The sequence below is a fragment of the Erinaceus europaeus genome, chromosome 17 (genome assembly GCF_950295315.1).
Source record: "Erinaceus europaeus chromosome 17, mEriEur2.1, whole genome shotgun sequence".
Taxonomy (NCBI): domain Eukaryota; kingdom Metazoa; phylum Chordata; class Mammalia; order Eulipotyphla; family Erinaceidae; genus Erinaceus; species Erinaceus europaeus.
Genome location: NC_080178.1, coordinates 66033692 through 66057989, shown reverse-complemented (window position 1 = coordinate 66057989; position 24298 = coordinate 66033692). Strand labels below are relative to the sequence as shown.

Below are 24298 nucleotides of genomic sequence, written 5' to 3'. Positions count from 1 at the left end.
TTTTAGATGAAGTCATACAATAAACATTTCAAGAATAATGGAAAGTAAAACAATGTAAGGAAAGCAATTCCCTTCTCTTAATTTCAGGAGCTGAATCATGCACACCACCTGAAAGTGCTTCACTTTGTCTTGCTTGTTTGTAAATTTCAAAAAAAATAAAGATTCAAGTGTTTAGATGATTTCATTCATTTAATATTGGTGAGCAGATTGTTATTCTTTCTCATGATATCTCCTTTGGAAGATAATCTCAAAGAATGAATGATGGAGGCAGGAAAAAATACAAGTGAATAAATATTTTACGGAGAAATTACCTAAAGAACAAAATGATAGGCGATACATGCACAGAGGTCTGAAACTATTTTAATCTATGCATGCGACTTCTAGTTCATCAAATAGTGCTTAGTGGAGCTTTTCTCTGGTGGAATCAAATGGAAGATTTATTATTTATCCATAGAAAGAAATAAGTCTAATAATATGTAAATACTAAGAATTGACATTAAGGGCTTTATCTCCCCTATTATAAAGGCTTCGATTTTAGTGTTTTGTGCTTTATCTAAAAAATTGATAACCTGTTCCTGGGAATCATTTTCCCATCCCCTTTTCTGTCCACGAGTTGCACATGTTTGTACTCACCGCTGGTTTGGTGAGTTTTTGAAGAGATCTCGGTTGTAGTTTCTTGAATTTTCAGGTGGTTTTCTTTGCTTTTCCTAGTTGATTGCGGAGAGAAAGCCACGCCTCAGCCTAGTCCATAGAACAAATCAATATATTATTTACTGATTCCTAAACCTGAGCACGTAAATTTCATGTTAATTAGAAAGTATTTCTGAATGACTAGCATGACACATGCAATGTGCCTGCTTCAGTGACTAGGGGACTTGGACTTCGGTCTCAAGAAAAAGATATGAAAGTTTCCTATTAACAACAGCAGGAAAACAACTCCATCAACCACCTTAGCACCAAGGACTTTAGTTTAATCGTCCCACTAGTGTTCCCAACAAGTTGTCCAGTTTTTCATTTGATTTTACTCAGATAGTAATGTCCTCCTTCATATTGATAAGGTCCTGTAAATTTGCAATTTGACCAGTCTGGGATTTTTTTTTTTTTCTGTATTAACATCATCATCATCATTATCTCAGAAAGAAAGGGAAAGACACCTCAGCACTATTCTACTACCTGAACTTGTCGTACCCCCATGTGTTGCTGGGCTTTGAACTGGGCACTTCATACATAGTAAGGTATTTGGGCAAGTGACCTCTCTGCCCCTTCATTTGTTTTTAAAATATGACCTAGGTTTCCAGGATTCTGGCTCAGTGAGTAGACTGCAAGCAGGCTGGAGGCCCTGTCTTCTACCCACATTTGAGAGAACAATGCCGGATGGTTTTGCTCCCTTTATGTCATTCTCCACCTATAAAATAAAAGCATGTACATAAAATAAAATCTGAGATCTCTAGGCCTTTATATGCCTTGCATTTGTAAAATTTGCTGTTGTGAAAACTGTGTTCTCATTAAGTTGGACAATGATAACACCCAGTAGAGAACACACTACCAAGCTCAAGAACTAGGGGTCAACTATTGAGTGCCGACCTGCAAGGAGAATCTTTTACAAGTGATAAAGCACTGCTGGAGAAGTCTCTCTCTCTGTCTCTCTCTCTCTCCCTCTCTCTCCCTCTCTCTCCCTCTCCCCCCCCCCCTCTCACTCTCTCTCTCTCTCTCTCTCTCTCTCTCTCTCTCTATATATATATATATATATATATATATATATATATATATATATATATATATACCTTCCCTCTCAATTTCTCTCTGTCCTATCCAGTAAAAGAAAGAAAGAAAAAAAGGAAAAAAACAAAAGCAAATAAAGAAAAGAAAAGAAATGCCCACTAAGAGCATTGAAAGCATTGAATTTATCACATAGGTGCAAAACTCCAGCAATAACCCTGGTGGCAGAGGGAAAAAACAACAACTGTGTTTGTCAATGTTTCACTTCTCCCTGCTTTTTAACCTTAAGGAATCACACCACAATTAAACACAAATAGTATAACATTGCTGACTTCAACTCCTTTGTTAGTTTGTGCATGTGAAGACTCTTTAATTTTATACTGAATAAGATTGTTGTCCTTAAGCAGTGATAACTGTTTATTTTCCCCTTCGTGTTAGCTGTGGGTCTTTCATACATGGTCTTTATTATGTTGACATCACTAGTGACTTTGTACTATCCCACCACCTCCATCCCTTCTACTTGAAAAGATTTAACTGGGAAGTTAATGACCTTTTCAAAACAAGTGACAATCAAATTCACTAGTCCTGTAATGTGAAAATAACCTTTATAGTCAGAATTTAATGAGGAAACCAAAAGTAATTGAGTATTTAGTTTAGGAGATCCTTAATAACAATTATTTCTGCAAGCCACACAACTTATGAGAAGCTACGAATTTGATAATGAAGAAGACTCCCAAAAATTAGAAACCAAAAAAAAAAAAATTAGAATCCACAGAAACTCACAACAATTATCTGAGTAGAAGACAGGTAAAATGTCCATAGTTGTGTCATATTGTAGTTGACACTGAGACCATGGAAGTACCTTCCAGAGGAATCTGAAACGATAGCATGAATGCAGTTGAAGTGAATCAAAACTATTCTGGCTGACATTTAATATTTTCTTGCCACTCTCTACACTGAACAAACTCAACACAAATATATGTGTTATGGATCCATGGAAAATGGTCTTTGTAAAGTTCATCCCTCCTAAATACAGATCAGGGGAGGAGAATAAAGAAGAACCAAACAGTAAAGGAAACATATCTAACCTGAAATAAGCATAATATACAAAACAAAACACAAATAATGTGGATTTGTTCTTGAGAAAAATGTGTAGCCTATACTTGACCAAGCAAATTCAGGGGGATCCAGGGAGAACATAGATTAAAAAAAAATGCCCTGGAACTTCAGGTTTTTTTTTGGGGGGGTGAAATACTATTCAGATATATCACAGAATATCTCAGTACATATGAGAATGTTGATGTGATTATCTTGATTGATTCAATACCTTGTGCCTCTATGGTGTCCTTCACCCCTCCAGCTCTTATTATAAGTGTTGTAGGAAATAACAGGTTCACATAGCTTGCACGTGCTAAAACCCAAGGGACACACACACACACACACACACATCAAGTGTCTTAAGAAGCTTAGCCTCTAGAAAGCATGTCCTAATAGTTTCTAAGCTCAGGTTGTGTGGACAGTATATGGATCATTGCTTGCAAGAAACTAAGCTTGTGCATGGAGAGACTAAAAAAAAAAAATAGTAAAACTTCCTCCAGTAATACAGTGTTCTCATGAGAATTTATATATAGAATATTCCCTATAGGCCTTTAGTCTCCCAGGATAAGAAGTAGGAATGTGACTATTGTAGTTTTAGTCAATATATATATTAAGGATTTTATTTATTTATGAGAAAGATAGGAGGAGAGAGAAAGAACCAGACATCACTCTGGCACATGTGCAGCCTGGGATTGAACCCGGGGAACTCATGCTTGAGAGTCCAAAGTTTTATCACTGTGCCGTCTCCCGGATCACTAGTTGTGGTCAATAGTAACCAAATCCTCCAGATGAGAAATAAAACCATCTCATCGTCAAGGTAAGATAACCAGCCTGTATGAAGGAGAAGTGTAAGTGAGGCGGGGAGGGAGATCTCAGTGCTTACATGGAAGAGCATGGTGGACTTATACTGCACATTCTAGGTCCTCAACTTAAGTACTTAAGATTCAGCACTTGTGGTGTCTGGAAGATGATTCTGTTTCTTGATGTGGCAAAAATAACATAGAAGGAGAGGACAAGCTTTACGCATAAACAGAAAGTATGTGCTGTTCACAGTGCTTATTAATCCAACCCTAGATATAGTCCTGAATGCTGTTGGTCAAAACTTTATAGTTTCACAATAACTAAGTTTTCATCAGACTAAAAGGCGACTATGTGCTTTAGAAGCTCTTTATATATTTATTTATATTTGAATAAAAGAGTGGTTTATTGCCTTAAAATTTAGTGGTCTTCAGATAACTTTCAAAAATATCTACACATCACAAATCACATTTTCTGGTAAGCTGGTATCTGGGATCTAAGAGTTTTATTTTAAAAAATGGTGTTTTTTAAAATTTTTTATTTAAGAAAGGATTAATGAACAAAAACATAAGGTAGGAGGGGTACAACTCCACACAATTCCCACCACCCAATCCCCATAACCCACCCCCTCCCCCGATAGCTTTCCCATTCTCTAGCCCTCTGGGAGCATGGACCCAGGGTCGTTGAGGGTTGCAGAAGGTAGAAGGTCTGGCTTCTGTAATTGCTTCCCCACTGAACATGGGCATTGACTGGTCGGTCCATACTCCCAGTCTGCCTCTCCCTTTCCCTAGTAAGGTGGGTCTCTGGGGAAGCTGAGCTCCAGGACACATTGGTGGGGTCTTCAATCCAGGGAAGCCTGGCCGGCATCCTGGTGGCATCTGGAACCTGGTGATTGAAGCACACATGGCATGGAGTGCAAGGACCAGGCTTAAGGATCTCTGAGCTCCTGGCTCCCCATCTGCAGGGGGGTCCCTTCACAAGTAATGAAGCACGTGTGCAGGTGTCTATCTTTCTCTCCCCCTCTCTGTATTCCCCCCCTCTCTCGATTTCTCTCTGTCTTATCCTACAACAACAATAACAACAACAAATTGGGGTGAGGGTATCCTCCAGAAGCAGTGAATTCAAAGTGCAGACACCAAGTCCCAGCATAACCCTGGAAGGAAAAAAAATGGTGTTTTAAAATATGGCGTTGGTAACCAGGGAATTTTCATTGGCTTTTGGAGTTCAGGGCTGGATGGCTGACTGTCCTGATAAAATTTGCAGTGTTCCACATGGACTGGAGTAAGAGTAGGGCTTTGGTTTCTTTCTCTTCTTACATCCACACACGCAACTTTCCTTCTTTCTTTCTTTCTTTCTTTCTTTCTTTCTTTTTTTTTTACCTCTTTCTATTTCATGAAATAAAATAATATGAAATATGAAAAAATGAAGTGCATCTTTAAAAGATGAAACTAACTGCTTAGAACTGTCTTCTCCTAGGTAAGCATTGAGAAATAAATACCAATACAGAATGTTTTGTGTGCTGATAAGTATATTGCAACCCTTTGTAAGAATCTGAATAGTTTGGGAGTCCGTTGTAGCACAGTGTGTTTAGCGCATGTGGCACAAAGCACAAGGACCAGCGTAAGGATTCTGGTTTGAGCCCCCGGTTCCCCCCCTGCAGGGGAGTCGCTTCACAGGCAGTGAAGCAGGTCTGCAGGTGTCTATCTTTCTCTCCCCCTCTCTGTCTTCCCCTTCTCTCTCCATTTCTCTCTGTCCTACCCAACAACGACATCAATAGCAACAACAATAGCTACAACAATAAAACAACAAGGGCAACAAAAGGGAAAATAAATAAATAAATATATTTTTAAAGAATCTGAATATTTTTTTACAATGTATAAATAACTGGTGATAGAAACATCAATAGTTTAAAGTATGAAGCATTTTTTCTACTAGATTGTACTTCAGAAAGTGTCTTGTCATTCAGTTTAAGGGATTTTATGAAGATAAGTCTTTTTATTAACTCAGTGATTCATGATTTCTTAGGCAGTTTCCCAAATTCTGTGGTATTTTCCAATTCTCACTGTATATGTAAACTTTCATTGGAAAGGAAGTAAAAACAGTACATATACTCTTATACAATATATAAATTATGAATAAATAAGTGGATGATCTTATCTGTACTAGTTGAAATTTATCACTTTTCTGACTGCTTCATATAGTAGAAATGTATACCTTAATACTAAACAATATATCAACCTTAGAAATATGATAATGTAATTAAAAGGTATCCAGCTATATAATAGTTCCTGAAAAAAAAAGCAAGGTGATACATATAGGTAGATAAATAGGTGATAGATGTATAGATAGATAGGTAGATAGATAGATGATAGATTGATAAGGATTTTCTACTAATGGTTCTTACACCAAAAATACACGATATTTTGATTGATACAAGATGGTACTACTGAAGAAATTATTCAATATTCAGTTACATGTTATTTCATACCAAATTTATCTTGGCCAATTACAGTGAAAACAGTATTAATATGTTTATAATCTTCATAATTTTGAATTGGGACAGGATCATGGCAACTCTACTCTTTACATAATGGTACTTGACAACAGAACCAGTCTTCAACCTGTTAGCTTCCTACTGATAGGCATTCCAGGACTGGAGGCTGCCCATATATGGATTTCTATCCCTTTCTTCCTGGTCTACCTGCTATCACTGATAGGAAATTTTGCCCTTTTACTAATTATCAAGACTGACCGCACACTACATGAACCCATGTACCTGTTTTTATGCATGCTTTCAGCAGCGGATTTGATGCTCACTTCTTCTACACTTCCAAAGATACTCAGCCTCTTCTGGTTCAACAACAAAGAGATCTACTTTGAAGCCTGCCTCACTCAAATGTATCTCATCCATTCTCTTTCTACCATGGAATCTGGATTTATCTTGGCTATGGCTTTTGACCGCTACATTGCTATTTGTCACCCACTAAGACATTCCACTATCCTAACACCTACAGTGATTGTTGGTTTGGGTTTGGTCATTGTTTTCAGAGGCACTATCCTACTAAGCCCACATCCATTCCTACTAAGGTGGCTATCCTACTGCAGAACTAATGTCATCCCCCATACCTATTGTGAGTTTATGGCTTTGATAAAGCTGGTGTGCTCTGAGACCAAGATTCGTAAAGCTTATAGCCTGATCGTGGCTTTCCTGACAGGGGGGTTGGACTTCATATTGATCATCTGTTCCTATGTCCTTATTCTCCTCACTGTCTTTAACCTCCCATCCAAAGCTGCCCGCCTCAAGAGTTTAAGTACTTGTGTTTCCCATGTGTGGGTTATCTTGATATTTTATACGCCTGCCTTTTTCTCTTTTCTAACTCATCGATTTGGACACCACATCGCTCCACATGTCCACATCTTTATCGCCAACATATATCTTCTTATTCCACCTATGATGAATCCTATTATTTATGGTGTTAAAACCAAACGAATCAGGGAGGGATTTCTTAAATTATTAACAATAAAGTGTGTTTGAAAGCATATCTTGTGGCTTTCAGGATGTCTACTTTGAGTGTTGTCTTCAAAAGTTGGGTTATGATACTTCTAGGTGAGGATATCCCTTCTTATTCTATTTAGAGTTTGCTGAGTTTCTTGCAGATGAGGAATAAAATTTTTCCTATGTATAAATTTTAGAGACTTATTTAAATGTAATTTTTGTGACCACACTCACCCTCTGATTTTTTTTTTAGGTATGTTGCCATTTTTGTTGAACCCCTGCAGGTCTCTGAGGCTACTGTATTATTATTACTGTTATTGCTTTCAGTTTTCATTGGGTCCTTATTACTCAACCTGACTAGAAGCAAATCTCACCTCTATACAGTCCTTTAAACTCAGATTTTAGGACTCCTTGACTGTGTGAACTCTTGTAGCCGAATCTTCATTATACAATTTAACCTTTTTTCCAAACTACTCACTAGTTGACAGAAGTCTCACACACACACACACACACACACACACACACACACACACACACACACACCATCTGCATTCACTGCTATAAAATATACTTAAGTTGAGGACTAGTCTGTGGAAAATGATGTAGAGAATTGTAAGCTTCATTCTTCAAAGCAATATTTCTTCTTTTTATTATCTTTATTTATTTACTGGATAGAGATAGCCAGGACTCGAGAGGGGGTGGGGAGATAGAAAGTAAGACAGACAGAGAGACATCTGCATCCCTTCACCAGTCGTAAAGCTTTCCCCCTGCAGGTGAGCACAGGGGGCTCAGACCCAGGTCCTTGTGCATTATAATCTGTGTGCTCAACCAGGTAGGCCATGACCTGTCCCTAGGCACTATTACTTCCTCATAGTCTTTAAATCTATTTTATCATAGTCCCTTCCATTGCATTTTTGACTGGAAAGTCTTGTAAGGAAGTGGAAAAGACTGTTGAAAATCTATTTGAATCTCAGAGGACTGGTTCACGCATTATGCTGATGAGCAGGGCCCATCCTGGTGCTTGCACCTAAACTTACTCAGGTGACCCTGACAGGTAATTGAAAACTTTAATCTGCCCCACTACTCTGTTGTATTTGTTGATAAAATGAAAATCTATATATTTTTCAGGGGGTTTTAAAAACTATTTATGGAACTGCATATCTTATTTATGACATAGGAGGGGAATATGGTCACTAAAATAAAGAAAAAGGAACAATTTTTATCTGATTGTGCTCATTCTTCTTGCATACGTACTCTGTAAATTATAACTTGGTATTATTATATCTACATGAGCTTATATATAAATTGAGTTCATCATTACCTGGCTGTTTTTAGGGTTCTGTAGAAAAAATATGAAAGAGTTTTTAATCGGACCAGAGAAGGCTCCTGCTACTTCATTATTTTTTTCATTTAGATAAAGTGATAAAATATGATACTAAATTGCGTTTAAGTCTTGGGAAATCAGAAGATCCCTCACCCATCAGAGCACAAACTATCACACACAAGAACCCAGACTGAGACCTCTATCCACCCCATGGAAGCACCGTGTAAATGAGAAGTGTCATGACAGTGCATCAGTACTGTGGCTTCTCTCTCTCTCTTTCTCGCTTTCTCTCTCTCTCTCTCTCTCTCTCTCTATATATATATATATATATATATATATATATATCTGCCTCTCCCCCTCTCCTTCTTCATATCTCATGATCTTATCTGACAAGACCGTGAAACAAGAGTTTTCCAGGAGGGTGCAGTGGAATCATACAGGTGAAAGACTCCTGCAGAAGCTCTAGTCAAGAAGCAATAAATGTTTCTTATGGTCTCTTGTTAGATTAATGACTATAGACATCCACACAACAGAGTACAACATTTTCAATTGCTTGGAAGTCTGTAATGTGAGTGCACATTATGGTTAAATAATATAGACCGAATGACCAGAGTCATTTAGAAAGTTTCCTGGGAAGTTAACATTTTCTTCAACTTGTGAACTGAATGGGTACAAAGATTTTCACAGGGCCAGGCAGTGGTGCACCTGGTTGAGCACACACATTACAATGAGCAAGGACCTGGATTTAAGCCCCCAGAGCCCACCTGCAGGGGGAAATCTTTGCCAGTGGTTAAGCAGGGCTACAGGTGTTTCTCTACCTTTCTATCTTCCCCTTCCCTCTTAATTTCTCTGTTTCTATCCAATAAATAAAGATAACAAAAAAATTTTAAAAAGGGAAATAATTTTCTTCATGGAGTAAAAGTGTGTTCTGGGGGGACTCTAAAGGAAGAAGAACATCATGATCATAGATATCAGATACTACAAAGATTCTGCTCACTTAAATGAGGAATAGAGAAACCACTATCTGTGGTCCCAGAGGTGGTGCAGCAGATGAAGCATTAGACTTTCAAGCATGAGGTCCTGAGTTTGATGCCCAGCAGCAATGTACCAGAGTGATGTCTGGTTCTTTCTCTTTCTCTCTCCTATCTTTCTCATAAATAAATAAATCTTTAAAGCAATTAAAGTAGATTTCAGGTTTCTATTTTAAAAGAAAGAGAGAGATAAATCAGTATCTGCTGGTGGCCCTGTGTCTTATGAAGCACTTGGGTCTTAGATGACTACCTGGTTTATTTTAGCTCAGACTTGATGATTCATGGAAACATATTTGGCAATGATTACTTCTCTATTTCAATGAGCTACTTAAATAAGACTCAGATAGCTCTATATTCTCCTCAAAACATAAAATTTTTCAAATTTCAATTTTTTATATAATTTCAACAGAGAATGTGCAGCAGGTAGAGCATAGGACTTGCTTGTGTGAAGCCCCGGAGTTTCCAACACTACACATACTGAGGAGAGCTTTTACACATGCCTTTGTGTATCTGAATTTTATTTGGAAGACATAATTATCACTGTGTTTCTTACATGTGTGTGGATTTTTTGAAATATATGTATATATATATATATATATGTGAATGTGTGTAACACAGGAATATATTTGTGAATGTATAAAGATGCAATTGCTTATATGTAAAATCAAATGTAACTATTACATGTGTGTAGATTCATGCCGTGCATACAAGCCAGACAACCCTACAAGAATTCAGTTTTATAATCTGTTTATGTCTTATCCTCTCAGCTAAATCCCCTATGTGAATATATTCTTAGTGTTAAATGAACCGATGTGGTCAGATTCATGAGTAAATCATTTTTCCCCTTAAAAAGCTCTATTGGTCTTACTAAAGTAAAATTTCATCACTGATTACTATTGAATTATAAAGCAAACGTGAACTCCCTAGAGCAGTATTTATACTTCCCAGAAGGGATTAGAAATGCTGCAGTTTGAAAGCCTAGAACTTCCCTCAAGTGAGGCTGAAAAGCCTGTGGTGAGCTTTCTATCTCGGGAATAATTCTGTTCTCTTGGGTTCCTTGCTTATATTCAACAGAGCATAATTCCTAAGGATAGAGAGACAACTCAGCATGTTCTAATCTAAGTAGTAAAAGAAGTCATGATGAGGCTGAAAGGACCATAATGTGTTGAAGTGAGGAATCTTCCTATAACCAAGGAATAAATATGCAAAATTATTATGAATCTTGTGAATGCTGTGCAGCAAACAGACAGAGGACATGCTTCAGAGACATACACTGTGAGCTCTCTGAAGATAACTTTGACTTCTCTGTCTCCCTTCCTTGTATAGAGATAAAACGCAATGTTCTCACCACATGGAAAAGATGAGCCATTGGTCAAGTTAGATCTCAATGTTCTTTAGGTTTTCTTCAACCGTCTTTTGGACCTTTTACTCCTAAATCAACTGGTACAGGATTTAGAAACTGAAGAGTGTACAGGTAAGTTTCCTGGCTTTGAGGATAACTTAAGAAATTAAATATCAGGTTGGGGTAGATAGCAGAACAGTTATGCAAAGTGACATTCATGCTTGCGCTCCGAAGTCCCAGGTTCAATCCCCTGTACCACCATAAGCTCTAGTTTAAATATATATATATATATATATATATATATTAAATATTACAATCACAGTAAACATTTTGGCATGAATTAAGATACTGAAATTAAAAAGTTTAGGATTACTTTATAGGTATGTTGTAAGTACTAATAATCGAGCCATAAAATTACACCTCTGAAGCAAAAGCAGATTAAAACACCTGTCCTTGTTGTTTCTGAGTACTCTGTGAAGATTACTCATGACAAAGACTGTGCCAGTCTTCAGCGCCTCCTCCCTTTTATTTGCTTGCGTATGAGAGTGGGAAAAAGTTAGAGTTTTGGAGTGAAATCAAGGTGTGACTTCCTCTTCTGGTATATGTTTATTGAGTAGCTTTGGAGGAATTTTAAATTAAAATGCTCATTTCTTCTTTTATAAACTGACAATGGCAATGATAACCTCATCAGATGTTATATGAATCAGCAGTTGGACACTTGTTAAAAAGACTAGCACATTTTTTGTGGTTCATATCTTGATAAAACTTATTACCTTTAAATTTTGATAATTTACTGACACAGAGATCACCAATTAGTTTTGTAATATTTTTATTTATTATTGGATAGCAAGAGACAGAATTGAGAAGGGAGGGAGAGATAAAGAGGAAGAGAGAGGCACCTGTAGCTCTGCTTTACCACTCATGAAGCTTCCCCCTGTAGATGAGAACCAGAGGCTTGAACCTGGGTCCCTGTGCACTTTAATGTGACTAACTAGGTACACCACCACTGGGACCCCACATGACAACTTCTTATTTCCCAAAGTGTATTCTGAAGGCTTAAGTATGGCCAAAGCCTATGTACTATTACTTTTGACAAAAAGAAATGTCCTAGTTATACTTTAGAGGTATGTATGTATGTGTCTGTATATATTTATAATTGTAATTATATAATATATACATAGTATAAACACTATATATATCTATAATTGCATCATATAATTTTCTAGTATATAATGAACAGTATGCATTTATGAATATATGTTTATTATTTAAATACTACATTTTATAAACTGAACATATATGTTTAATATATACATATATAGTTACATAGGAAAATTATTTGCTATATTATGAACATATGAACAATATGCTGATATCACATGTTTCTAAAAATATTAGAAAGTTCAGGCATGGTTTTATTTTTTTTTTTTATCTAAGTGTCAAAGGTTTTGCTGTCTAAGAGTGTTGAAGTAATTCTATACAGCTTCATGGCCAAACATTTATCAGGGTGACAAATTTCAGAAAATATTGCCAATAAGCGTATTGTGGAAAATAATATATTTTGAAGCTTACTTTCAAAAATATCTATTTTAAAAATCTTTTTTTTCTGTAAAAAAAATAACTCTCGAGGAGCACAGTTATTACTGAGGAAAACTTTTCATTGATAGAAATGTTATAAGTCTTTACCCACTGAGTTGTTCGGATGTGAAGAATGTGTGCTATTTTCCAAGACTTTTGCTCAGTCTGTCTATAACAGAGAATGAGCACTTAGTATCAGATATATCAATAATAATGTGAAGATTCTAAGTATAAAACAGTCTCTACTCCAATGAGCTTTTGTATTATCATCTTTATTTATTGAATAGATACAGTCATAAATCCAGAGGGAAAGGGGAGACAGAGATGGAAAGAGACAGAGAGACATCTGCAGCACTGCTTCACCACTTCAAAGCTTTCCCCTTGCAGATGGGGACCAGGGGATTAAACTTGGGTCCTTTTGCATTGCAATGCATGCTCTCAACCAATTGCACCACCACTGAGCCCCCTCCCACTAGCATTTATTCAGAGTAATAGCTGGTGATGAGGGAGGCAATGCTTCCTCATCTTCACATTGGTTACCATTTTGTGGGTGATACACTACACTCTTCATCACTTTATTGGGGAAAATAACATTAATGATTGTCAGGACAGCTATTGTTACCTATATACACTATCTTTTTAAAAATAATTATTCATTTAGTCCCTTTTGTTGCCCTTGTTGTTTTATTGTTGAAGTTATTATTGTTTTTCATGTCGTCATTGTTGGAAAGGACAGAGAGAATTGGAAAGAGGAAGGGGAAGACAGAGAGGGGGAGAGAAAGATCGACACCTGCAGACCTGCTTCACCACTTGTGAAGTGACTCCCCTGCAGGTGGGGAGCCGGGGGCTCAAACTGGGATCCTTACTCTGATCCTTGCGCTTTGCGCCGCCTGAGCTTAACCCGCTGCGCTACCGCCCTACTCCCCTAAATACACTATCTTATCTCTCTGTGCTAGGTGTCTGCACACCACTTTCATCGCCAAATTAAATCTTCCTCTCCTGTTGTCCACCAGGTCCCCAACCCCCTTTGACTCCCCTCCTGTCTTCACAGGGATGCAGTACTTCTAATACTCCAAGGAGGAATTGGAACATGCGTAACCTCAATCAGCTGTATTTTCACACTGAGTATTTCAGTTACATATTTAGTATATATGCATTTAACCACATCAGGGATAAAGGAGGGAAATAGAGTCAGAGCATATCTTCACGTGGTTCGGATCATCATGCTTGACTTGAACTCTACTACTTTCACCCGCCCCAGTGCATTCATCCTGATGGGCATACCTGGTCTAGAAGACTCGCACATTTGGATTTCTATCCCTTTCTGCTCAATGTATGTCATTGCTCTTCTGGGAAATACACTCACTCTGTTCATCATTAGAACTGAGACTGTTCTCCATGAGCCCATGTTCTATTTCCTTTCCATGTTGGCCATCACAGACCTCATCTTGTCAACTTCAACCCTTCCCAAGATGTTGGGCATATTCTGGTTCAGTTATCATGCAATCAACTTCCATGCTTGCCTCACTCAGATGTTTTTCATCCATGCGTTTTCTGCAGTGGAGTCAGGGCTTCTGGTGGCCATGGCCCTTGACCGGTATGTGGCAATTTGCAACCCCCTGAGACACTCTTCTATTCTTACAAACTATGTGGTCCTGCACATTGGTTTGGTGGCCCTTCTCCGTGGGTTAGTGCTAATGACACCACATCCCTTTCTGGTAGGGAGGTGGTCCTATTGCCGAACTAATGTGGTTCCCCACACATACTGTGAGCATATGGCTGTGGTCAAATTGGCTTGTGCAGACATTACCATCAATAGTCTTTATAGTCTGGCAGTCATTATGTTTATTGTTGGGACTGATGTGACATGCATCTCTCTGTCCTATGTACAGATATCCCGTACTGTATTCACTCTCCCTTCTAAAGAAGCCAGGATGAAGACCCTCAGCACTTGTGGGTCCCATGTTTGTGTCATCCTCACCTTCTACATCCCTGCTCTTTTCAGCTTCCTCACTCATCGTTTTAGTAGGCATATACCGCTCCATACCCACATTTTGCTTGCCAACATGTACTTATTGGTACCTCCTATGCTGAACCCAATCATCTATGGAGTACGGACCAAACAGATCAGAGAGTGTGTTCTACAACTTTTCATGACGAAAGGCAACAGAGATTTCTAAGTCCTGTTTTTCTATTCCTACTCACGGTGTTTTCTTCTTGAATATAGATTTCTTGGATTATAGAATCAGCAATATTAGGAATAATAATTTAGTTTTTCTGTTTATTTCTCCCATAAATATGTCTCTAGTTGGGGCCAGGTGGTGGTGCACCTGGTTGAGCGCATATGTTACATTGTGCAAGGACCCAGGTTCAAGCCCCCAGTCTCCACCTGCAGGGCAAAAGCTTCAGGAGTGGTGAAGCAGGGCTGCAGTTGTCTCTCTACATCTCTATCTCCCCCTTACCTCTTGATTTCTGACTCTCTCTATCCAAGAAATAAAGATACATAAAAAAATGACATCCCTAGTAGTGATAGCTATGTACACATGCAAATAGATGCTCATGTTGTATCTACAGTTATGGCCAGATCTGTCTTGACATTAGATATATCAATAGCTGTCAGACTTTATCTAAATATAACCTGAGCATCTGTATAATAAAAGTAATGTCTGTCATAAATTAGAAATCACAAAGTTTTAGTACAGCTTATATTTGAATATTAAAGTAGCTAATAAAGATACTACTTCTATATCATTTTCCTTGTGTATGCATTTCCTCAGTGTCTTATAAAACAAAATCATTCGTTTAAATGTTAAGAGTAATCAGTGAAGAACATCCACCCGACGGTGACTTTAAAATGTTCGTTATTTATCTTTCTTTTCTTTTGTCCAGAGCACGATTCAGCTCTTTCTTATGGTGGTGCGGGGACTGAACCTGGAACATTGGAGTCTCAGGCATGAGAGTCACTTTGCATAACTATTATGCTATTTACCCACTCCCTATTATTTGTCTTTCAAATAACAAAAACTTTTCCACCAGAGCCACTCAGAAATCATTTCCTGGGGGTGAGGGTAAGCAGTATAATGGATTCTTCTTCTAGCGTTTGCCCTTCTTCCGTAGCCAGTCAACAGCGTCAGGTTGAGCCTGATGTAAAGTTTCGAGACCTCCTTTGAATCTGGAGAGGTGGCAGTCATTGACTATGTGGGTCATAGTCTGTCTGGAGCTGCAGGGGCAGTTCGGGTCATCTCTGGCTCCCCAGCGATGGAACATAGCGGCGCACCGGCCATGGCCTATCTGATAGCGATTGAGGAGGGCCCAATCATAACGTGCTAGGTCAAAGCCGGGTTGACGCTTGCAGGGGTCTGTGATGAGGTGTTTGTTCTTGACCTCAGCTGACTGCCAACTCTGTTTCCAAGAGACTGGAACAGAGAAGTTCAGTGTAGGCGTAGGGGACCAGATTGGGTGACGAGACGTCAAGCGTTGGACAGGGTGGGCGAAGATATCCGCGTATATTGGCAGGTCCGGTCGAGTGTAGATGTGGGAAATGAACTTAGATGATGCCGCATCCCTATGCAAAGAAACTCTCATGCCTGAGGCTCCAAAGTCCCAGGATCAATTCTCCAGCACCACCTTAAGCCAGAGTTGAGCAGAGCTCTGGTAAAAAAAGAAAGAAAAACAATCCAGGTGGTGGTACACCTGGTTAAGTGCACACATTACAGAGTACAGGGATTCAGGTTCAAGCTCTTGTCCCCACATGCAAGGGGAAAGGTCCGTGAGTGATGAAACAGGACTGCAGGTGTCTCTGTCTGGCTCCTCCTCTGCTTCCCCTTTCCCTCTCAGTTTCTCTCTGTCCCTATCAATAATACTTTTTAAAGTTTTTAAAAAATATTTATTTACATTTTCTTTTCCCCTTTTTGTTGCCCTTCTTGTTTTCTATTGTTATAGTTATTATTGTTGTTGATGTCATTATTAGATAACAGAGAGAAATGGAGAGAGAAGGGGAAGACAGAGAGGGGGAGAGAAAGATAGACACCTGCAGACCTGCTTCACCGCCTGTGAAGTGACTCCCCTGCAGGTGGGGAGCAGGGATCCTTATTCTGGTCCTTGCACAATGTAACATATGTGCTTAACCGCTGTTCTACCACTGCCTGCCAAAGAAACACCTGTTCTGAGAATGATCCCCATTTGGTTGATGATGACATCCCCACAAGGAGCAGCAGGGCCCAGCCAGCTTCTTGCAGACTTTACTTGAGAAGTAGGGACAGTCTGAGTGCATGTGCATGTGGCACTTTCTGCCTGGGATCAGGGACATTCCCCTAGGCTACGATGAGGAACAAGTCCTCCTTCTGTTGCCTAGGAAACAGGCCTTCAGCGTAAGCTTCAGTAATAAATTTTAAAATATATATATTTTAAAAGAAATTGTTTTGGGAGTCGGGCGGTAGTGCACATGGCACAAAGCACAAGGACCCATGGAAGGATCCCGGTTCGAGCCCCTGGACCCCCACCTGTAGGTGAGTCGTTTCACAAGTGCCAAGCAGGTCTGCAGGTGTCTTTCTCTCCCCCTCTTTGTCTTCCCCTCTTCTCTCCATTTCTCTCTGTCCTATCCAACAATGACGATATCAATAACAACAGCAATAGTAACTACAACAACAAAGAAAAACAATAAGGGCAACAAAATAAATAAATATAAAATAAATATATAAAAATAAATAAATATAAAAATTAAAAAAAAATTAAAAAGAAACTGTTTCCTGAGAACTTAATTATAGCTTCAGATACTGAAGTGAGTAAAGACGATGACAATGATGATGATGATTTTACCGACAGGGTTTATGTTGGAGCTTTATTCCTACACATTCTGCCATTCCCAGAAGTTGAGAGGAACAGAGGGAAATGAAAAGAGAGACAGAGGAAAGGAGAGACACAACAGAACCTTTTCACTACTTGTGAAGCTTCTTCCTTTCAGAGTGCTCCCCTGTGTTGGTCAGGGGCTTGAATGTGGCTGCATGTACATGGTCAAGTGTGTAATTTGCCGGCTGAGTCCTTCCCTGGCCCCCCAAAGCTATTTGGAATAGGAGAGAGAGTGTGTTCTGGAGAGCACAGGGAGAGAACAGCTCACAGGGAGAATCACAGACTATTGTAAATAAGCTGCACATCTATAGAAATAAAGTCTCCAATTTTCAGAAAACAAATATTCCAACTAGACTTTCATAAAAATAATGTGCTGTGTATCAAAGACCATCGTGCTATTTGAAAACATTCTGATCACTTGGTGTCAAGTGGAGAGATGCTTATCCCTCCATCTTAACCCAATACTCTGTACTAAGCTCCTAAAAAGTTGCCTGACAAATATTACAAAACTAAAAAAACTGAAGTGTAAGGAGAAATGAAGACAATAGTATAAAACATTCAGAGGAGGAAAAAAAATAACACTATGATTGTTCTGTCTACATTCTAAGTCAACTGAGATGTTAGGCAGTTTATTACAAGTAAGTTGTATTTTGTCTGTCACTATTTTTTTTAAATATTTATTTTATTTATTTATTCCCTTTTGTTGCCCCTGTTGTTTTATTGTTGTAGTTATTATTGTTGTTGTCGTCATTGTTGGATAGGACAGAGAGAAATGGAGAGAGGAGGGGAAGACAGAGAGGAGGAGAGAAAGATAGACACCTGCAGACCTGCTTCACCACCTGTGAAGCGACTCCCCTGCAGGTGGGGAGCCGGGGTTCGAACCTGGATCTTTATGCCGGTCCTTGTGCTTTGCGCCACCTGCGCTTAACCCGCTGCTCTACAGCCCGACTCCCAGTCTGTCACTATTTTTATGAGTGATTTCGTGATGATTTACAAGAGTAGGATTACAGGGGTGAACCAAAATCTGCCTTTATCAAAAACTGACCTGATTAGGAGCATGTGGCTCCCGCCTGCATAGATTGTGATTCTCTTATAATTTACTATGAGATCCAGACCTAGATACAGAATCTGTTGCGATCAATGCTTTGTTGCTATTGATCTTCATAGTGGCTGTTTCTGTTTAGCTCACATTTTAGAGGAGTTCAGAATGTAAGTATCCTAAAGACAACAGCGTGTGATACCTAGGAGATGTCTCCAGTGAGGAACATTTTAGATTAACAGAGCCTAAGATTAAATTTATGAACCATTCTATTTAGAGATACAATATTTCTAAATTGAACAACAAAAAAGATGAGAACACCCAAAAATAAAATAATCAAAGCATTACTTTTTCTTTTCTAATTTTTTAAAATTATTTATTTTCCTTTTTTTGTTTCCCTTGTTTTTTTATTGTTGTTGTAGTTATTATTGCTGTTGTTATTGCTGTTGTCATTGTTGGATAGGACAGAGAGAAATGGAGAGAGGAGGGGAAGACAGAGAGAGGGGAGAGAAAGGCACCTGCAGACCTGCTTCAGAGCTTGTGAAGCGACTCCCCTGCAGGTAAGGAACCAGGGGCTCCAAGCAGATCCTTACACCAGATCTTGTGTTTCTCGATACTTGCGCTTAAGTGGCTGCTACTGCTCGACTCCCAGCATTCGCTTTTCATTGCTGTGGTTTTCAGGATAATGTAAGAATGATCTTCCTATAGTAATAAATTATATTATCATCACCACCATTCCATCATCTTTAATCACCATTAATGCTGGTCAATCTGCTTAAGTTTCTTAGAGACATTTCAGTATACCTATTACTAATACACACAATCTACATTTGAATACATTTAAAATTATAAAATTTAGTGTTTGCATAAAGAAGAGCCACTGATTTGTGTACATTGATTTTGTAGCCTGGCACCTTGCTATATTGCCTAATAAGTTCCAGTAGTTTTCTACTGGATTCTTTAGGGGTTTTTTTATATATATACTATCATATTATCTGCATATAGTGAGAGCTTGACCAATGTGTCCTGGAGCTCTGCTTCCCCAGAGCCCCACCATACTAGAAAAATAGAGAGACAGGCTGGGAGTATGGATTGACCTGTCAGTGCCCATGTTCAGAGGGGAAGCAATTACAGAAGCCAGACCTTCCACTTTCTGCACCCCACAATGACCGTGGGTGCATCCTCCCAGAGGGTTAAAGAATAGAAAAGCTATCAGGGGAGGGGATGGGATATGGATTTCTGGTGGTGAGAATTGTACCCCTATTATCCTTTGGTTTTGTCAATGTTTCCTTTTTATAAATAAAAACAAAACAAAACAATGTCAGTTACAGTGAACCATTGTATAAAAGATTTTGAGGATTACCAGGGCCCCAAAGTCCACAAGCTCTTTAATGACCGAATTTTTATATAAAGAGATACTTTCATTGTCCTCCTTTAAAAAATTATAAAATTTAAATTATGTTTAAAAGGCTGTGCCATCAGTAGTCAAAGACTGGAAGTAACGTAAATACCCACAAGCAGATGGCTGGCTAAAGAAATTATGGGGTATATTCTCCATGGAATACTACATGACACTAACAAAGATGATTACCTTTGGGACAAAATATATAAAACTACAGGTGATTATGCTTAGCAAAATAAAGAGATAAAAGACACCTACATGGGGGAGTCGGGCAGTAGCACAGTGGGTTAAGCGCACTTAGCGCAAATCACAAGGACAGGATAAAGGATCCCACTTCGAGCCCCTGCCTCCACACCTACAGGGGACTTGCTTCACAAGTTGTGAAGCAAGTCTGCAGGTGACTTTCTCTCCTCCTCTCTGTCTTCCTCTCCTCTCTCTATTTCTCTCAGTCCTATCCAACAGCAAAAACAACAATAATAACTATAACAATAAAATAACAAGGGCAACAAAGGGGAATAAATAAATATTTATTTTAAAAAGTAATTTAAAAAAGACACCTACTTGTTTTACTCATATGTGGATTCTAGAGAATGGACACACATGAACTTGAAAAAAAGCAAGAGAGCCAGCTGTTTCTAAGACTTGTGAGAACTATGGAGTTTATCTCTGGGATGTACCAGGGTGACAACATAGAACTCTGTTGGGTGTGGTGTGGAATTATACCCTGTAGTCTAACAGTCTTGTAACCCATGATAATCCCAAATAAATGAAAATACTGAAAAAGTTTCTGCCACCAATATGAAGCAGGCACGGTCTGTGGCAGCAGAGTGGAAAAACACAGAACTTGAAGGCGGAGAATGGAGCTGTTCCTACCACTGTTGATCCATATTGAGAGAAAGGTCCTATAGAGGCCCACAAGAGGGTCCAATATATTGTTCTTACTGGAGATAACTAGTGCCAGTGGAGATAGGGATTTGTTAGAGGTCTAGGTCCATCGTGTCTATGTGGGAATCCCAGGATTAAAAATCTTTCTGTTTAAATTTTCTGTTCATAATCTTTTCAAAACAACTTTACTTATCGGATTAAGACAGCCAGAAATTGATAGGGTAGGAGGTGATTGAGAGGGAGAGAAGCAGAGAGACACCTGCAGCACTGCTTCAATACTTGTAAAGCTTTCCCCCTGCAGGTGGGAACTAGGCTTGAACCCAGCTCCTTGCCCATTGTAACATGAGTGCTCAACCAGGTACACCAACACCTATTTTTATCCTTTTCAATAAAACATTTTTCCTAGCACAAATAAAATTGTGGGCTGTTAAAGAGTGTGGGCAGATAAACCAGATTTTTAAAGTTAAAGTAATGTTATAGTACATGCATGTGTATTTCACTCTCAACAATGATCAAGTTGCTAATTTCCCTACATATACATTATTATTTTATTATTAGTTCTTTTTAAAATTTTATTTTACAAGAACACTGTTCATCTCTGGCTTGTGGTGATATGGGGGATTGAAATTAGGACCTCAGATGCTCAGGCATTAGAGTCTATTTACATAACCAATATGCTATATGGTCATACTATGTTTTTTTTCTTTTTTTATTTGCTTCCCCCCCTTTTGTTGCCCTTGTTGTTTCATTATTGTTATAGTTATTATTGTTGCCGTCACTGTTGGATAGGATAGAGAGAAATGGAGAGAGGAGGGGGAGAACAGCGAGGGGAAGAGGAAGATAAGACACCTGCAATCCTGCTTCACCTCTTGTGAAGAGACCTCCCTGCAGGTGGGGAGCCAGGGCTCCAACCGGTATCCTTAAGGGCGCTGTCCTTGTGCTTAGTGCCCTGTGCGCTTAACCTACTGTGCTACTGCCGGATCCCCTGGTAATAACTATATGTTATATAGCATACATAGCTCCAGTCAGGTGTTTTGGATTAACTACTTTATTTGATGAGAGAAAAAATGAGACTGGTTTTCCAGTGAAATGTGGTTTGCACCTGGTGCGTCAAACACCTGCCAAGCATGTGTTTGTCCTAATGAACCATCATCACCCAGTCACTATCAACTCTTTATAGAGATTTATTCCATCTTTTAGGAGGTCTCTTTATAATTCTATGGAATTCTTATTATAAATTTATGACAGGGAGTTGGGCGATAGTGTAGTGTGTTAAACGCAGGTGGCTCAAAGCACGAGAACTGGCGTAAGGATCCCAGTATGAGTCCCTGGCTCCCCATCTGCAGGGGAGTCGCTTCATAGGCGGTGAAGCAGGTCTGCAGGTGTCTTTCTCTCCCCCTCTGTCTTCCCCTCCTTTCTCCATTTCTCTCTGTCCTATCTAACAACCATGAGATCAATAACAACAACAATAATGACAACAACAACAACTAAAAACAACAAGGGCAACAAAAGGGAAAATAAATAAATAAATAAATATAAAAATGAAGAAGCTTTTGAAAAAAGAAACCTATGATGAACTTCATTGTATCCCTTATCTGCATTTATTAGTATGATTATATATACAATAGGTTTTGTTAGAAATTGTGGTAAATATACAATTTCATTTCCAAATGCAAAAAGTACAATTCTATCTGTGAGGCAAGTGCTACCAGGTTAAATGATCAGTATTATCTATGAGTGAATTTAATTTGAATAACTTTGCTAATTATAACCGTGTCTCTGAAGGAGATAACACATTTTATCTCCATCAGTGCTTTTCTCTGGTTTTGTAATCAGCTGTGGAGCATGGAACAAATTGAATCGATCTATGTCCAAAACAAAGTTGAGGACTAAGTAAAATATGTAAAAGTCATCTTTATAAAATTTAAAAAATATTACCCAGGTGAAGTAGTATTGGTGTATAACTTGTTTGATAAAGAACAGGCTTCAAAACATTTATGCATAGGCCAAAAACCTGGAAAATTTAATACTTCCACAATTTTCTTCCTCTCTCTCTCTCTTTCTTCCTTTTTCCTTGCTCTCTGCTTCTCTCTATTTCTTTTTTTAAGAGATAGAGCAAGAGAGCGAGAGAGACAGTAGAAGAGACCACAGCATCAGAGCTTCCTTCAGTGTGTGAAGAGGAGCAAAGTATTTTGCACAGAGCAGAGCAGCACACTATTCAAGTGAGCTGTTTCACAGGTCCCAGATTTGTCTTCCTTTCTTTTATTTATTTATTTTGTCAAACACAAATAGAAATGTGACTGTTAGTACTGCTAACATTATTGTTCCCACACATTCAGAATTTCATTGCCGTTTTTTACTTTAGTTGGCCCCACATTAATTTCTTTTCGCTTCAGTGAGAAAGGAAAGATGGAAATTGTACACATACCTATTGATTGCATTAAAGGCTGAAGATTCCATTGAAGGCTGAAGTAATTTCTGAGTGACTACTACATAATCTCAATACTGAGCACCCTAATAAATGGACAAGCTGAAATTTTTGCTTGGAAGAATGTTATCAACTTCTGAATGCATTCGGGTCACTCTTTCTTTATGAACATCCTTGCAACTCGGTCCCGAATTTGTTTTGTCCTAACACCATAAATAACTGGATTTAAGCAAGGAGGAACAACTACATATAAGTTGGCAAGAAGAATGTGAATGTAGCGAGGGACATTTCTACCAAAGCGGTGAGTCATAAAGGAGAAAAATGCTGGTGTATAAAAGGCTAAGATGACACAAACATGTGACCCACATGTGCTAAGTGCTTTGAGTCTGGCATCTTTGGAAGGAAGGCGGAAAACGGCCCGTAGGATCTGAACATAGGAGAGTGCAATAAGGATCAAGTCAAAGATGAGGGCAGCGATAGTGAATAACCCGTAGATGATGTTGACTCTTATATTAGCACAAGCAAGACGGGCAATCCCCATATGTTCACAGTAGGTATGAGGGATAATGTAGTGTCCACAGAAGGGCAGTCTCTTGAGAAGAGGACAGAAGGGGATAACAAGGATGACAGGCCTTCCCACGACAACAGAGGCCATGATAGCCACCACTTTATTGGTAAGAATTGTGGTATATCTCAGCGGGTAACAGATGGCAACAAATCGGTCAATTGCCATGGCCAACAGTACAACAGATTCCATCCCAGTGTAAGTGTGGATAAAGAACATTTGGATAAGGCAGCCTTCAAAACTTATCTCCCCAAAATTGAACCAGAAGATGCCCAACATCTTGGGGATGGTAGAAGTGGAGAGCCCTAAGTCTATAAAGGACAGAAGTGCCAGGAAGTAGAACATGGGTTGGTGAAGGCTCTGCTCAGTCTTGATCACAAACAGAATTGTGACATTTCCCACAAGTGCCACTAAATAAACCACAAAGAAAGGGAAGGCAATCCCAACATGGAAAGCTTCCAGACCAGGTATACCCAGGAGAAGGAAAGTAGAGGGGTAGGAGGCAGTGACATTGACAGAGGACATCCTGTTGAGGACTCTTGGAAAATAGTTTATTGTCTTCTTCAGTATCTCTGGGGAGACATAAATATATGGTGTGTGGGTATCACTATAAAATAGCATACCAAGTTTACTCTTTTGTAACCCTGGCCCCCTCCCCAATTTTACACTTTAGAACATAACGGAAGGGACTTTAACAACAATATATTGAGCTGTTGGAAAAGGCATGGTGCATTTGTCTATGCAA

General features: G+C 38.8%; 3 protein-coding genes across 4 annotated transcripts; 2 read left to right on the top strand and 1 right to left on the bottom strand.

Annotated features, from left to right (window-relative positions):
* Positions 1–6202: 6202 nt before the first annotated feature.
* LOC103122850 (olfactory receptor 52K2-like) lies at positions 6203–7150 on the top strand. Its single transcript, XM_007533470.2, has one exon. It carries the CDS (start codon positions 6206–6208, stop codon positions 7148–7150), a length of 945 nt encoding a protein of 314 aa, XP_007533532.1. The 5' UTR covers positions 6203–6205.
* Positions 7151–13609: 6459 nt separating this feature from the next.
* Positions 13610–17769, top strand: LOC103122849 (olfactory receptor 52E2-like). Its single transcript, XM_007533469.2, has 2 exons — positions 13610–14522; positions 17768–17769. Coding segments are annotated over exons 1-2 (915 nt in total).
* Positions 15003–24078, bottom strand: LOC103122793 (olfactory receptor 52E4-like). 2 transcript variants are annotated; one of them, XM_007533412.2, is made up of 2 exons: positions 23159–24078; positions 15003–15024 (listed from the first exon to the last, which is right to left on the bottom strand). In XM_007533412.2, exons 1-2 carry the CDS (start codon positions 24076–24078, stop codon positions 15003–15005), a joined length of 942 nt encoding a protein of 313 aa, XP_007533474.2. The 2 variants fall into 2 exon arrangements, with proteins under 2 accessions (XP_007533474.2, XP_060032918.1); XM_060176935.1 differs by lacking the exon at positions 15003–15024 and adding an exon at positions 22274–22291 and having other exon boundaries at positions 23170–24078.
* Between the last annotated feature and the right edge of the window lie 220 nt (positions 24079–24298).

What these genes read in the sequence shown, in the direction of transcription:
- LOC103122850 (XM_007533470.2), top strand. Translation starts at nt 6,206, where the DNA reads ATGGTACTTGACAACAGAACCAGTCTTCAACCTGTTAGCTTCCTACTG.
- LOC103122849 (XM_007533469.2), top strand. Translation starts at nt 13,610, where the DNA reads ATGCTTGACTTGAACTCTACTACTTTCACCCGCCCCAGTGCATTCATC.
- LOC103122793 (XM_007533412.2), bottom strand. Translation starts at nt 24,078, where the DNA reads ATGTCCTCTGTCAATGTCACTGCCTCCTACCCCTCTACTTTCCTTCTC. An exon ending in CGGGACCGAGTTGCAAGGAT is followed by an intron (nt 15,025 to 23,158) that starts GTTCATAAAGAA and finishes ACAGATGCTCAG; the next exon opens with GTTATATTTAGATAAAGTCT.